This window comes from Macaca thibetana, chromosome 3 (assembly GCF_024542745.1).
Source record: "Macaca thibetana thibetana isolate TM-01 chromosome 3, ASM2454274v1, whole genome shotgun sequence".
Classification (NCBI taxonomy): Eukaryota; Metazoa; Chordata; class Mammalia; order Primates; family Cercopithecidae; genus Macaca; species Macaca thibetana.
Window position 1 is genome coordinate 23,319,925 of NC_065580.1, and position 14,718 is coordinate 23,334,642.

A 14,718-nucleotide genomic window follows, 5' to 3' on the forward strand; every position below is an offset into this window, starting at 1 on the left:
TCAGCTTTGAGTTTTAATGATAATAATTCCCTGTTTTCCTCTGGTAATTAAGAGGCTCCATCTGGAGCTTAATTTTTCATTTTATAAATTCAAACTAGCATGAATTTTTTTCATCATTTTCTTTAATCAGTGTTGCTTTTATTCAATCAATACACAGCAGAGAGGTTTTAAAAAAATAAAGTGTGGCACTTAACACCATCAATCACACATGGCGTGACTGAACCTTATCTTCAAGTTGGAGATGCACATAGGGGAACAGAATGCAGCTGAGTTCTTAGTACGCTTTAAACTTACTAAGCTTGAAACACCAAAAGCATAATTTAAATTGGTTTGTTATTAGCAATAAAAAACATAGAAGAGGCTATCTAATCTCTAATCATAGACCATTCTGATCATTTGATTAATCAGATATGGCCTGCAAAATCCTACTTTTACCAATGTTGCACCTTGAAGCAGAATGATTTTTTTCTCCTATGGGTTGAAACCAGTTAGGAAGAGGTTTTCCAAATCCAGAAGGAGTATTAAATTTGCTTAAAAGAAGAGAAAAAAAAAAAAAACAAATGAAAGTATTAGCTCTAACACCAAAAAGAAAAAACATGGGATTTTAAAACTTTCAAAAGAAATAATCGAGTTCGGTTCCACCACTATCAGGCAGTGTGCCTAAAGCAAGACACTTAACCTCTCTGGAGCTTTGCTGATTTGAGCTTCCTGATTTATAAAACATTATACTCACAATGTAATGTCCAGCTCCAACATTCTAAGATTCCTAGTTCTTACCATATCTGTCTCTAAACAAATGTGGCATGTCTAACGTGGCTTCATTTTGGCAACTTCGCCAGGCATCAGGGCACATGAAAAACTCATGATTATTTTAAAACACAACACAAAACAAAAACCATAAGCCTCTAAACAAATCATATCCAATTCCAGTTTCAGAATACTACCAGATCTACCAAAGGGGTCTTTTAAGATTAAATACACAAGAAAAATGTCACTAAGAGAAATGTTTCCGAATACTACCGGATCTACCAAAGGGGGACTGTAAGATTAAATACACAAGAAAAGTGTCACTAAGGGAAAAATGCATGAAGCCAGAAAAGCATATACAGTATGTTGTTCATGGGATGGTCAATAGGCATGTTTACACACAAAAAAAACCCCTAAATCTGAGGAACAGTGACTCAGTCTGAGAGGTTAGACTGGAGTCAGATTATAGGAGGTCTTGGATGAGTCTGAAACCTCGTGGTAGGCCAAGAATGCCTAACTTCTTCCAGGCCAAGACCTGGAAACCTCATCAGTAGTTCTGTCAGGTGAATGCCATCACAATGCCCTGCTTCCCCTACATGGTCACCTGTTAGTATTCCCTGTAGAGAAGACTGTGGCATAAGGAGTGCAATGCCTTCTTCCCAAGCTCAATACTAAGTGCATTACTATCACACCCTCTCTGCAATAATTTTGAGACTTTACGGGTATGAAAAAGTAGCTTCTTTTCACAGGAACATTGGGGACAATTAATGGTACAACACTGCAAGTTTGAAAACAGAGGACTGAGATGAGGAAAGTAGTGTACAGGAAAAATAGATGGGAAGAAGATGCTGGAGCTAAGAGCCTCAAAAGGGAAGTCTAGACTGGCACAGAACAGTACACAACAGAAGAATTGCATTGTCAGCTCTATAAATAGAGAGTACACTAAGAATCAGTGAAGCTCCACAATCCATTATCCACAATTCTGAAACCCAACTCAATCCAAACTACATTACATCATAACTCATTTGGTAACAAAAGCATACCTGACCTGAACTAACAGCAGACTATTTATAGTCATTATCACATTTTAGTGTGAATAATCATTTTTTGCTATAGCAATAGAAATCTTTAAATATAGGATCCTGCCTTAGACCTCCTCACTGGAGAATATGTCTCACAGCAAAAATATTAATACATTTGATTACAAAGTGCTATCCCAGATGCTGCTGGGGGTGTTAAGTACCGAGGTACATGATGCAGCTTATTACTTTTCTAAAATCTAAAAGAAATCTGATTTCCCAAATACATACGGCCCCTAAAGATTTTGATTAAGGGACTGCAGACCTTAATATACTAAAAATCAACTTCATATTTAGCCCCATGAAAGGATTAAAAATGATCTCTGCCCTTAGATAACTTATATGATGAATAGGAAGAAATGCTAGGTAAAATAGTTGTATAACAACAGAAGGCAGGACCCCGCACAGGATTTTCAATGTTAACAGATGCTCCAAAAATCAGAACTAGGCCATGCATTAAGTGGCAAAATGAATGATACAGAAGTGATTCTTTTAAGAAATCATACTTGAAAAATATGTACCTCAGGTTGATATTAAAGGCTCTAAATATGCTAAGTGTTCACATTTAAACTGGTGATATGGTTTGGCTGTGTCCCCACCCAAATCTCATCTTGAATTCCTACATGTTGTGGGAGGTAACTGAATCATGGGGGCAGGTATTTCCCATGCTGTTCTCATGATAGTGAGTAAGCCTCATGAGATCTGATGGTTTTATAAAGAGGAGTTCCTCTGTACAAGCTCTCTCTTTGTCTGCTGCCATCCATGTAAGACGTGACTTGCTCCTCCTTGCTTTCTGCCATGATTGTGAGGCCTCCCCAGCCATGTGGAACTGTAAGTCCATTAAACCCTTTTTCCCATATAAATTACCCAGTCTCGGGTATGTCTTTATCAGTAGTGTGAAAATGGACTAACACAACTGGCAAGGGAAATGTGAAGAATACTGAATGTGGAAAATCAAGGCACAAGATGGGAATGGAGATGTGATGACTGGCATAAAAGAAACAGGCCTGACTGGAAAAGAGAATTTGAGTTAAAGAATGGAGAGAATTAAGTATGGAAAGCTGGGCAGGGCTAGATGATGGGCTTCAAACAGCAGGTAGGGCAGCCAGGCACAATGGCTGTGCTTGTAATCCCAGCACTTCGGGAGGACAAGGCGAGAGGATAGCCTGAGCCCAAGAGTTTGAGACCAGCCTGGGCATCATGGTGAAACTACATCTCTACCAACAAAATGCAAAATTAGCCAAGTGTGGTGGCATACATCTGTAGTCCCAGCTACTCTGGAGGCTGTGGTGGGAGGATCACTTGAGCCCAGGAGGTAGAGGTTACAGTGAGCTGAGATTACGCCACTGCACTCCAGCCTGGGCGACAGAGGCAGGGGAGTTTCCTTCACCTGCAGTTGTGGTAGGGAGCCACTGACTACTCTTTGCCCGCAGCAACATGATGAAAGCACTGCCTGAGAAGCATTCTCCTGGTACCTATACTCAGAAAAGGCTGAGGAAGCAAGGATCTACTAGATGATGAAAAGATGTAGGAATTAAAAACGTAATTTTATTTATTTATTTTTTTTTTAAAAGAAAACTAAGTACCTATTAGAGAAAAGCTGATTACTGTGGTGGCAAGCAAACAAGACTGAATTGTTTCTATTGATCAATAAAGATCAATGGAATAGAGTGGAGAGCCCAGGAATACACCGTAAAGGCTTATTATGGTCAAGTGATTTTCAACAAGAGTGCCAAGGCACTCAATATGGAAAGAACAGTCTTTCCAAGAAATGGTGCTGGGAATAATCTTTTCAAGAAATGGTGCTGGGACAATGGGATATCCACATGCAAAGAATAAAGTTGGACTCCCACCACACACTATATACAAAAATTAACTCAAAATGGATTAAAAACCTAAATGTAAGAGCTAAAACTATAAAACTCTTCGAAGAAATCATAGGCGTAAACCTTCATGAGTGGGGCTGGGCAAACAGTTTTCTCAGATATGACACCAAAAGTACAAGTAACCAAAAAAAAAAAAAAAAAAAATTGGACTTCATCAAAATTAAAAATGTCTGTGTTTCAGAGAATACCATCAAGAAAGTCAAAAGACGACACACAAAATGAGATAGAATATTTTCAAATATATATCTGATAAGAGATCTGCATCCAGAATATATAAATAATTCTTACAACTGAATGACACAAAAAAACTCAATTTAAAAATGGGCAAATTGGCCAGGCACAGTGGTTCACGCCTATAATGCCACACTTTGGGGGCCAAGGTGGGTGGATCACCTGAGGTCAGGAGTTCAACAGCAGCCTGGCCAACTTGGTGAAACCCCGTCTCTACTAAAAATACAAAAATCAGCCAGGCATGGTGGTGGATGCCTGTAGTCCCAGCTACTTGGGAGGCTGAGGCAGGAGAAACTGCTCGAACCCAGGAAGCAGAGGTTGCAGTGAGCTGAGATTGCACCACTGCACTCCAGCCTGAGCGACAGAGCGCAACTCCATCTCAAAAATAAATAAATAAAATTAAATTAAAATTAAAATGGGCAAATGACATGAAAGGATTTCTCCAAAGATACAAATAGTCAACAAGCACATGAAAAGATGCTCAACATCATTAGTCACTGAGGAAATGCAAAGCAAAAGCATAAGGAACCACGTCACACCCACTAGAATTGTTTTAACAAAAAGAACAGCTACAACAAATGTTGCCGAGGATGTGGAGAAATTGAAACTGTCATACATTACTGGTGAAAATGTAAAATGGTGCAGCTACTCTGGAAAACAGTCCAAAAGTTCCTCAAAGAGTTGAGCATAAAGTTACCATATGATGCAGCAATCCCACCTTAGGGTATATAACCAAGAGAACTAAAATACACATCCACACAAAAACCTGCACACAAATATTCCTAGCAAGATTACTCATCATAGCCAAAAGTGGAAACATCTTGAATGTCCATCAACTGGTGAAATAATTAACAAAATAGAAATAAACGTAACAAACAAGGTGCAAGATAATTATTCAGAAGTTAATGAAAAGACATGAGACCTAAATAAATGAAGAAATGGATCATAACAGTGAAATAGTAAGGCCAGGCATGGTGGCTCACACCTGTCATCCCAGCACTTTGGGAGGCGGAGGCGGGCAGATCACATGAGGCCAGAAGTTTGAGACCAACCTAGCCAATATGGCGGAACCCTGTGTCTACTAAAAATACAAAAATTAGCTGGGGATGGTGGCACACGTCTGTAATCCCAGCTGCTTGGGAGGGTAAGGCACGAGAATTGCCCGAACCCAGGAGGCATTGGTTGCAGTGAGCTGAGATTGCGCCACAGCATTCCAGCCTGGGTGACAGAGGACTCTGTCTCAAACACAAAACAAAACAAAGACATAATAGTGTAAAGGTTTCAAAAGCATAAGTCATCAGGAGGGCCTCATGGGAAAAATATCAGAGTGGGACCATGAAGAGCATTTAGGAAGGTAAAAAGGATAAAAGGAAAACCAGCCAGGTGCAGTGGCTCACGCTTGTAATCCCAGCACTTTGGGAGGCCAAGGTGGGTAAATGACTTGAGGTCAGGTGTTCGAGGCCAGCCTGGCCAACATGGTAAAACCCCATATCTACTAAAAAAATAAAATTAGCCAGGCGTAGTGGCACATGCCTGTAATCCCAGCTACTTGGGAGGCTGACGTAGGAGAATCACTTGAACCCAGGAGGCGGAGGGTGCAGTGAGCCAAGATGGCACCACTACACTCCAGCCTGGGTGACAGAGTGATATTCTGTCTCAAAAACAAACAAACAAAAGCAATAAATCACAATAACAGCATCATAGGCAGTGTGCACAAAGCCCTCAGCAGTGCCATCATGTTAGCTTCCCTCCGAAAGCATCCTTACAATAACTCTAGCTAAACCTTACGAATAAGGAAGCAGTAGCTTTCCTCAGGTAGTGTTGGTTACTATCTGCAAAGAGGTGTCTTCTACTGTGGTAAAAGAAAGAGGGGGTGCTCACTTTGGCAGCACATACACTAAAACTGGAATAATACAGAGATCAGAATGGCCCCTGCGCAAAGAGGACATGCAAATTCCTGAAGCAATGCATTTTTTAAAAACAGTCTAGGAGCAGTGGCTCAAGCCAACACTTTGAGAAGCTGAGGTGGGAGGACTGCTTCAGCCCAGGAGTTCAAGACCAGCCTGGGCAATATAGTGAGACCCTATCTCTACTATTAAAAAAATAATAATAAAGAGGAAAAAACTACAGTAAAAGAAAAGGGAAAAACCACAGGAACAAGGTCTCTTCAAGATAGAGACAATGGGCAAATATTTTAACCTGAGGAGGAATATGAACAATGGAAGGAAGATATCACCAACACAAGCAAATACAGTGGTTTTCAAACTGTGCTCCACAAATCACAACTGTAGGAGAAACATCTTAGAGGGTTCCTGAATATGTAATGACAATGCACCTGCTTAACTTGTGACTGTTTCATCACTTCTAAACCTTTCCGATCACCTACCCTTCTGTAAGAAGCTAATCCCCACTTCTGAGAAGTAACCAATCTGGGTTCAAATGACACCCTGCAAAAGAAAAACTGAACAATATCTGAATCCTTGTTGAGTGCCCCTGTTTTTAAGTTTTTTAACGTGTTAACTCATTTTTAATCCTCACAACAAAACCGTGAGGTGGGTTTGCATTTTCAGATGTGGAAATGGGAGCACAGAAAATTTCAACAGCCCACCCACGCTACCACAGCTTGAAAATGATGGGACGCAGGGTTCAAAGTGAGAAGTCTGACTCTGAAATTTAACCTCTTAAACACTAGAACGTGATGGTCATTGTTTTATAGATGAAATGACTGAACACAAAGAGAAATACTTGCTCAACTTTAGAGTCAGTGGCTCATTTGACAGAGGTGGAATCAATGTGAAAAGTAGTGCTATCCACTTATTTAAAAAAAAAAAAAAAAAAAAAAAAGCAGTGAGGTGGGAGACCAGAGGGTGAGAGAACATCAGGGTTCCAGTTACTTCTGAGCTAGGAATATAATGGACAGCTTTAGCATCTCTCCTTAAATGCCGAGAATTCTGAATTCTCAAATCAGAATATGACCAGGTACAGTGTCTCATGCCTGTAATCCCAACACTGTAGGAGGCCTAGATGAGACCTGTCTCTACAAAAAAAAAAAAAATTTAAAATTAGTCAGGGGTGGTGGTGTGGGTCTGTAGTCCTAGCTACTACTAAAGAGGCTGAGATGGGAAGACTGCTTGAGGCCAGGAGTTAAAGACTGCACTGAGCCATGATTGTGCCACTGGACTCTAGCCTAGGTGACAAAGAGAAACCTTGTCTCTAAAAAAAAAAAAAAAAAAAAAAAAAAATTAACACGCAGTAAAAGTTTATTGCAAAACCAAATAGACCCATTCAGCAAAACCACTTAGAAAGTTAATTGTAACTGAATCATGTCCTCTCAGTTTATCAATGAGCAACAGATACAGCAGGCAGCTCCATTACATCATCCTATACCCTGGAGCTAAGTGATACCGCTTTTAATCTAGTGTTTACTACAAGAAAATGACTGTCATTATTCTGAACTCACAAACTAACACCTAGTTAGGACACTACAGAAACTCCTAGAGGCAAAGAAGCAGCCGTCTTAGCTGGGCAGATTAAGGACACTCTTTTGACTAATTGGATTTAACAATCCATTACCATCTTTCAAAGGGACAGAAGAGGCACGTTTTGTGTTTTAATCTTTGACAAAGATACAGCATTTGGGGCCAGGTGCGGAGGCTCACGCCTGTAATCCCAGCACTTTGGGAGGCTGAGGCAGGCGGATCCGGAGGTCAGGAGATGGAGACCATCCTGGCCAACAGGGTGAAACCCCGTCTCTACTAAAAATACAAAAATTAGCTGGGCCTGCTGGCGCGCGACAGCTACTCGGGAGGCTGAGGCAGGAGAATCGCTTAAACCCAGGAGGGGGAGGTTGCAGTGAGCTGAGATCGCTTCACTGCACTCCAGCCTGGCGACAGAGCAAGACTCCATCAGAAAAATAAAGACACAGCATTCGGGCAGGAGCGGTGGCTCACGACTGTAATCCCAGTACTTTCGGAGGCTGAGGCGGGTTGATCACTTGAGGTCAGGAGTTCGAGACCAGCCTGGCCAACTCAGTGAAACCCCGTCTCTACTAAAAATACAAAAATTAGCCGGGCATCGTTGCGCGCGCCTGTAATTCCAGTTACTCGGGAGGCCGAGGAGAGAGAAGCGCTTGAACCCGGGAGGCGGAGGTTCCCGTGAGCCGAGATCGTGCCACTGCACTCCAGCCTGACGACATAGCGAGACTCCGTCTCAAAAAAAAAAAAAAGAATTAGAGGTTGAAAGCACCAAGTTTTGAGTGCACAATAGCTTGGCAGAAAAACTTTCACTTGAAAATTTGATGAGCAAGTCCTCCTGGAACCTTCACTAAGCAATCTTTGAAATATACCGAGTTTTGCCAGAAAACTCGTTTTTAACTCAAATAAGGAGCCAGGAGAAACAGTCTGCTTACTCATGCTTAGTCATTTCGGGAAAAATTACGTGTATACCAGTGTCTGACTCATTCCTCCAAGTCTGAAAGGTCTGATGAGGACTTAGCCTCTCGGACTTTGTGAGGTGGCTAATTTACGGTTTATTTCTGGCCCTCCTACCTCCTCAGAAATGCCAACTAGCAAGGCTCCACAGCAGGGACCGGCCGGCGACTATGTAATGGAACAGGAGCGCAGAAAGAAAGGGGGGCGGACTACGAAAAATCATCAAGGACCACACAAGCTTTAATACAAGTATTACACAATAATCGCGGGGCGCGGCGCACAATAAGTGGCTCTGGAAACGCACACTCTCTGACACCTCAAAGTTTTAGGGACTTGGATGGATGCAGAAAAATAGGGGCAAAGGGATTTTCTGGGGAGGCAGGAAGAAAACGGCCGCCCTGAGAGGCGACGACCAGGCGCGGGGGCCGAAGGGACCGCGGGACCCACGCCCAGGCCGGGTCGGCGGGGTCGGCAGTCCTCGAGGGGGAAATGGGATCCGAGGCACGCCCCAGGCAGCGGGCCCCGCTCTTCGGCAGCTCCACTCACCAGGAACTGGAGCATGATGTCGGTGGGGAGGGCGAGGAGGGCGCGAAGGACTGCTGCAGCTCCGCGGGCCGGTCCGAGCCTACCTCCCCATGCGCGGGGGGCGGAACGCCCCGTCGACTTCCGGGTCACACCCCGTCCCGCCCTGCCTCGCTCCTCCCGCCCAGCCCGCGCCCGGAAACGACTCGCAGCGTCGCAGCGTCCCGGTTCCCCCTGGCGGAGCGCGTCGGCCTCACAAGCTGAACCAGCCGGGCAGCGAGGGCGCGACAAGACTTGCGAGGAGCCAAGTCCCGAGCCTGGCTGGGCAGCTTTGAGCATCCCGCCTCTGTAAACCTGGGCCGGGGCCCAGGAATCTGTGTTATTCTCAGCACGCGGACGATTCTGATACACAGCCCAGCTTAGGGCTCTCTGGCCTAGAAGGACTGCATGAGCAGCGGGTCCCATCCCTAGGTTCGCAGCTGAATCGTGGGAGCTTTTGCAACATCCTCTACCAGTGCCCAGCTGGACTTTGCGGGGAAGAAAGAAGGCTTGTAGCTCGCAAAGCTCCGCAGGTGTGCTGTGTCATCAGCGTTGAGGACCCAAGGTGGAGAGGCTGGGTGTTTAAGAGGCTCGGATGGCGGGCTTTGGAGTCTGGTGATACCGGATGGGGCCCATGCTGCCGTGTGCCGCACGCCAGTCACTGAGATGATGAGTTTTGCAGCAGAGAAAGGGTTTGTTCACCAGGCAGCCAGCCGAGGAGACGGGAGAACAGATCTCAAATCTGCCTCCCCAAAGATGGGTTTTAGGGATATTTATGGGATAGAGGAGCAAGGTGGTCTGAGGTGTGGGGAAAGGCGATTGGAAGTCAGGAAAAGTTTGTCAATGGGTGATCTGCGGAGGTAGTCAAGCTTCATGGCTCTTCATAGGATACATGGTCACAAAAGGTCATCCTTAGCATGATCTGAGGGTGGAGGTTTTGGCCCTCTAATGTCAGAAGGACACCCATAAGGCTTTCATGCAGGCCCAGTTGAGGGGTTGGTGGTCCCCGGCTGTACAAGAACTGACCCAGGCCGGGCGCGGTGGCTCAAGCCTGTAATCCCAGGACTTTGGGAGGCTGAGACGGGTGGATCACGAGGTCAGAAGATCGAGACCATCCTGGCTAACACGGTGAAACCCCGTCTGTACTAAAAAATACAAAAAACTAGCCGGGCGAGGTGGCGGGCGCCTGTAGTCCCAGCTACTTGGGAGGCTGAGGCAGGAGAATGGCCTGAACCCGGGAGACAGAGCTTGCAGTAAGCTGTGATCCGGCCTCTGCACTCCAGCCTGGGCAACAGCGAGAGACTCCCTCTCAAAAAAAAAAAAAAAAAACAACTTACCCCAACTTCCTGAAAAACAAGAAACCTTATCAAGCAACCCAGATGTCAGAGATGTTATCCATAAGGAAGCCAGTGGGAGCTTAGATATATATTGTTTAGCTCTGTGACTTTAGCTATATGGGTTTGATTAAAAAACTAAGAGCAGTTGACTAAAAACAAGTGAGAGAAATTTCATTTGGCAGTCCTCATGAGGTTGACCCTCAGTTTCACTGGCTCAGCTGGGTTTCTTGCCTAGCATGGCCATAGGTCCTGTTGACAATTTGGTATCATATCGCCACAAAGAATCTGTTCTTTCAGTCTTTTGGTCTGTGTGTGTATGTGTGTGTGTTTTCTCTCTCTTTTTTAAAGAATTTATTTTAAGCCTATTATACCACACAGTATGTTTTAAACACTAACTCCCTAATAAGATATAACTCCCTAATAAGATAAAGCAAAGACAAAAAAGTTCATCTTATTAGAAACAAGATATACCATCACTTACTGTCTTCAAACATTATTGCACTTTAATTTTCATAATTTGACAAAGCATTGATGAAACAATCTGCAGACTAATTTTAACAAACAACACCTGTAAGCAGACATGACCGTCCTAAATTGCTTATTAGGTATGAATTTTACAAACTACTTATATTTGCGGTAACGGTAGAGCTGGAGAGTATAGTGCCTTCTCCAAGCTGCCCAGCAAGAACCATCAGTATGGGGGAACTTATGACACTTTCCAAGGCCACGGCTCTTTCGGCCTGCAGCTGTCAGCCCACACATCTCCCTGTGTTTGTGGACTGGTTTGGTGATCGATTGGGTGTCAGGATTTCTTTTGATAACTTTGTGGAATGGATCAATGAGGATAACCTCAAAATATTTGTATGTAAAATCTTCACCAACCCAGTAAGAATTCAGGACTTTTAGAGCCCCACAGTTGTGTCCGACTCACTCCTCTGCAATGGACTGAAGGCTTCAAGCAAACTTTAGCTGGTTAACACCATGATGGACAGGCTTGCTGTAAGTTGCACCCTTAGGAACTGGGCGTTTTCGGCCACCACGGCGAACGCGAATCCTATCTATAACATAACCTTGCTTGGCCTTGTAGCCCAGCTGGTGTGCTTTATCAGGCCAGGTGGGGCAGGGAGCCTGTGGAGAGCAGAGAGCTGGAGGTACTGCCAGCAGCGGACCCTCAGAAGAAAGCACATGACATCAGACTGCTTCTTCCTCCATTGCTCCTGGATGTACTTGTATGCACCCATTTTGGCTTACCTGATGGATGCTGCCAGACAGAAAGGAAAAAGCCTTACTCCCCCTGGTCTGTGTTTTAACATTAATGCTGATCAGTTGTTGCATTTAAACTGCAAAGGAGAGGGGATATAACGAGGCATGTCTAACCTCTCATACCATCATGTCTGGGAACTCAGTTTTAAGGTCTTTCTGGAGTCCCTTTGGCCAAAAAGAGGGTCTGTTCAATCAATGGAAGGGATTTAGGATGTTTAGTTTACCTAGCTATAGGAATTTAAGCAACGTTTCCTATTTCTGCTTTTCTCCAAACATCTTTCATTGTTCTGTCTTCCCCCACCTGCTTCCTGGTTTTTCTGCTTTCCAGCATATTGCCACTGCAACCGACCTGAGTTTATTTATTAAATGGCTAACCAATAGAGACACTCTATGGTTATCCATTTGTATTAGTCTGTTTCCGCACTGCTATAAAGAACTCCCTAAGACTGGGTAATTTGTAGAGGATAGGCATTTAACTGACAATTCTGCATGGCTGGGGAGGCCTCAGGAAACTTAGAATCATGGTGGAAGGCTAAAGGGAAGCAAGGCACATCTCACATGGTAGCAGGAGAGAAAAAGGGAGAGGGGAGCTGCCAAACACTTTTAAACCATCAGATCTCTTGAGAACTCACTATCACGAGAACAGCATGGGGGAAACTGCCCCCATGATCCAATCACCTCCCACCAGGTCCCTGCCTCGACACGTGGGGGCTACAGGGATTACAATTGGAGATGAGATTTGGGTGGGACCACAGAGCCAAACCATATCACCACTTAACAAGTAAACTCAAGTAAGTTGAGTTTACTCAGTAGGATCTCTCTCTCCTTGCCATTTTCGAATGCAGGGAAAGGAAAACTGGTGGGTCAAGATGGTGGCAGATGCTCCACAATCAACTACAACTAGAAAGGGCAGGGTCTCTTTGAACTAAGGTGGCTGCCAAGAGGGAAGAGGGAAGGGATGCTAGGAGATGGCTACAACACACCATACTTTCCAGTCTGTCCAGGTTAAAATTTGACTCAAGACTTAACCCGTGCTTCTCAACTTTAATCTTCATTCTTATCACCTGGGCATCTTATTAAACTACATGTTCTGATTCAGTAGGTCTATGGTAGGGCCTAACTTTCTACATTTCTTTCAACCTCAAATGATGTTGCTGGTCTATGGACCAGACTTTGAGTTGCAAGATGCCAGACTGTGAGCTACATTAAGAGTGAGGTCTTCACCTGTTGAGCTCATGACTCCATCCTCAGCGCTCAGTGGGTGTCTGGCACAGCCTCTCAACACAACATAAGGATAGTTATTAAAATGTTTTTCGTAGGACCTTATCCTCTCCTTAAGATAAAGGCTTAAATGAAGCCCGGCTTTCCCTCTAAGGCTTTTTCAAAGGTATTTTCTCTAGCTAACCACAGGGCATGGAGAAGCAAGGCAGGACTCTTTTGCTCCCCACTGCTACTTTCCGAATTATCCCTTCAATATCCTTATATAAAAACACTTCCTTTACTTTCCTGTTTGCCTTTAGCCCTTTTTTTTTTTTTTTTTTTTTTTTTTTTTTTTTTTTTTTTTTTTGGCAACAGGGTCTAGCTCTGTTGCCCAGGCTGGAGTGCAATGCCACGATCTCAGCTCACTGCAACCTCCACCTCCTGGGTTCAAGTGATTCTCCTGCCTCAGCCCCCTGAGTAGCTGGGATTACAGGCGCCCGCCATCATGCCCAGCTAATTATTATATTTTTAGTAGAGACAGGGTTTCATTGTATTGGCCAGGCTGGTCTCAAACTCCTGACCTCGTGATCCACCTGCCTTGGCCTCCCAAAGTGCTGGGATTACAAGCGTGAGCCACCGCACTCAGCCTACCTTTAGCCCTTCTTAATGTCTTAATCTATTGATTTCTGAGGCAGTCTCCTCATTCACTGAATTCTTTGGCATCTAACCCACGGCCTTCCTTTCAGTGCCACGTTATCATAATCTTGGGTGACTTCAAGGCCGTATACACTTGTACTTTCCAGAACTCCTTCCTTCCAGTGACCTTCACCTTCACCCCCCTTCAGCAGTGCTCTGCCGTGATCATAACACTTTGTCATATCGTAGACCTGTGAAGTATACCCCAAAATCCTACCTCCTCTCCTATCAGCCCTTTGACTTTAGCCAGATCTCCACTCAGCTATTCCATATTCTCATGAGCTATGTGCTCCCTTCTGGAAGGCTTCAATCCTTTTCTGTCTAGTCTATACCCCAAGAGACCAGCACTTTAAGGACTGTTACTCTCAATTCTCTTATCCAGTGGTCTTCTCTGATACTTGCCTTTTAAATTCTAATTTTTGATCTCCACCTTTTCCAGTCCCATACCAGTGATTCTAAGCACCAAATGGAGAAAAGAGGGATCATTCAGCAAATGATATTCATCTAACTAGGATCATTACCTGGAAAAAATAATGATGTTGGGTTCCTACTTCACACTTTGCACATAAATTACAGATAACATAAATGGCACTGCACACATAAATAACAGCTTAAACAAGACAAAAAATGTTAAAATCAGTAGGAGAAAAAGAGAGAAGTTATTTTATAATCTGCAAATGAGAGTGGAAGCTTTTTCACATGACCAACATGATACAAAATCCAGAAGCCATAAGAGATTGAGAAAATCAACTACATAAAAATTTAAAAATTCTGTAAACACTTTTTGTGAAACAAGTGACAGAGCTAACTTCATTTATATAAAGATCTGCTACAAATCAGTGAGCCCAATGGCTCAATAAAATATGGCCAAAGAATTTGAACAGTCCACAGAAAAGGAAATACAAATGGTTCAAACATATGAAAAGATACTGTGGGTAGCATTTACATTAATACTAAGAGAAACGTGGATTAATACTATAATGAGGTACCATTTTTCTCCAAATTGGCAAAAATCAGAAAGGTTGGCCGGGCGCGGTGGCTCATGCCTATAATCTCAGCACTTTGGGAGGCTGAAGTGGGCAGATCGCTTGAGTCCAGGAATTTGACACCAGCCTAGGCAACGTGGTGGAACCCCATCTCTACAAAAAAAATACAAAAATTAGCTGGCTGTGATGGTGTGCGCCTGTAGTCCAGCTACTTGGGGGTGCTGAGGCAGGAGGATCGCTTGAACCCGGGAGGTCAAGGCTGCAGTGAGCTGTGACTGCACCACTGCATGCATGCCAGCCTG

General features: G+C 43.9%; 1 protein-coding gene, 1 non-coding gene and 1 pseudogene across 2 annotated transcripts in view; 1 reads left to right on the top strand and 2 right to left on the bottom strand.

Moving 5' to 3' along the window:
- The window catches only part of STMP1 (short transmembrane mitochondrial protein 1), a 360,766-nt gene that overhangs the window by 3,630 nt on the left and 342,418 nt on the right, over positions 1–14,718 (bottom strand). The window contains exon 2 of the mRNA XM_050782433.1: positions 8,920–9,041. Within this exon, the coding sequence (XP_050638390.1) occupies positions 8,920–8,934 (15 nt within the window). The 5' untranslated portion in view covers positions 8,935–9,041. The remainder of the gene's footprint in view (positions 1–8,919; positions 9,042–14,718) is intronic.
- Positions 5,817–5,920, top strand: LOC126951764 (U6 spliceosomal RNA). Its single transcript, XR_007724630.1, has one exon. It is a non-coding gene; the product is annotated as a U6 spliceosomal RNA (small nuclear RNA).
- Positions 10,874–11,997, bottom strand: LOC126949692 (60S ribosomal protein L15-like; annotated as a pseudogene).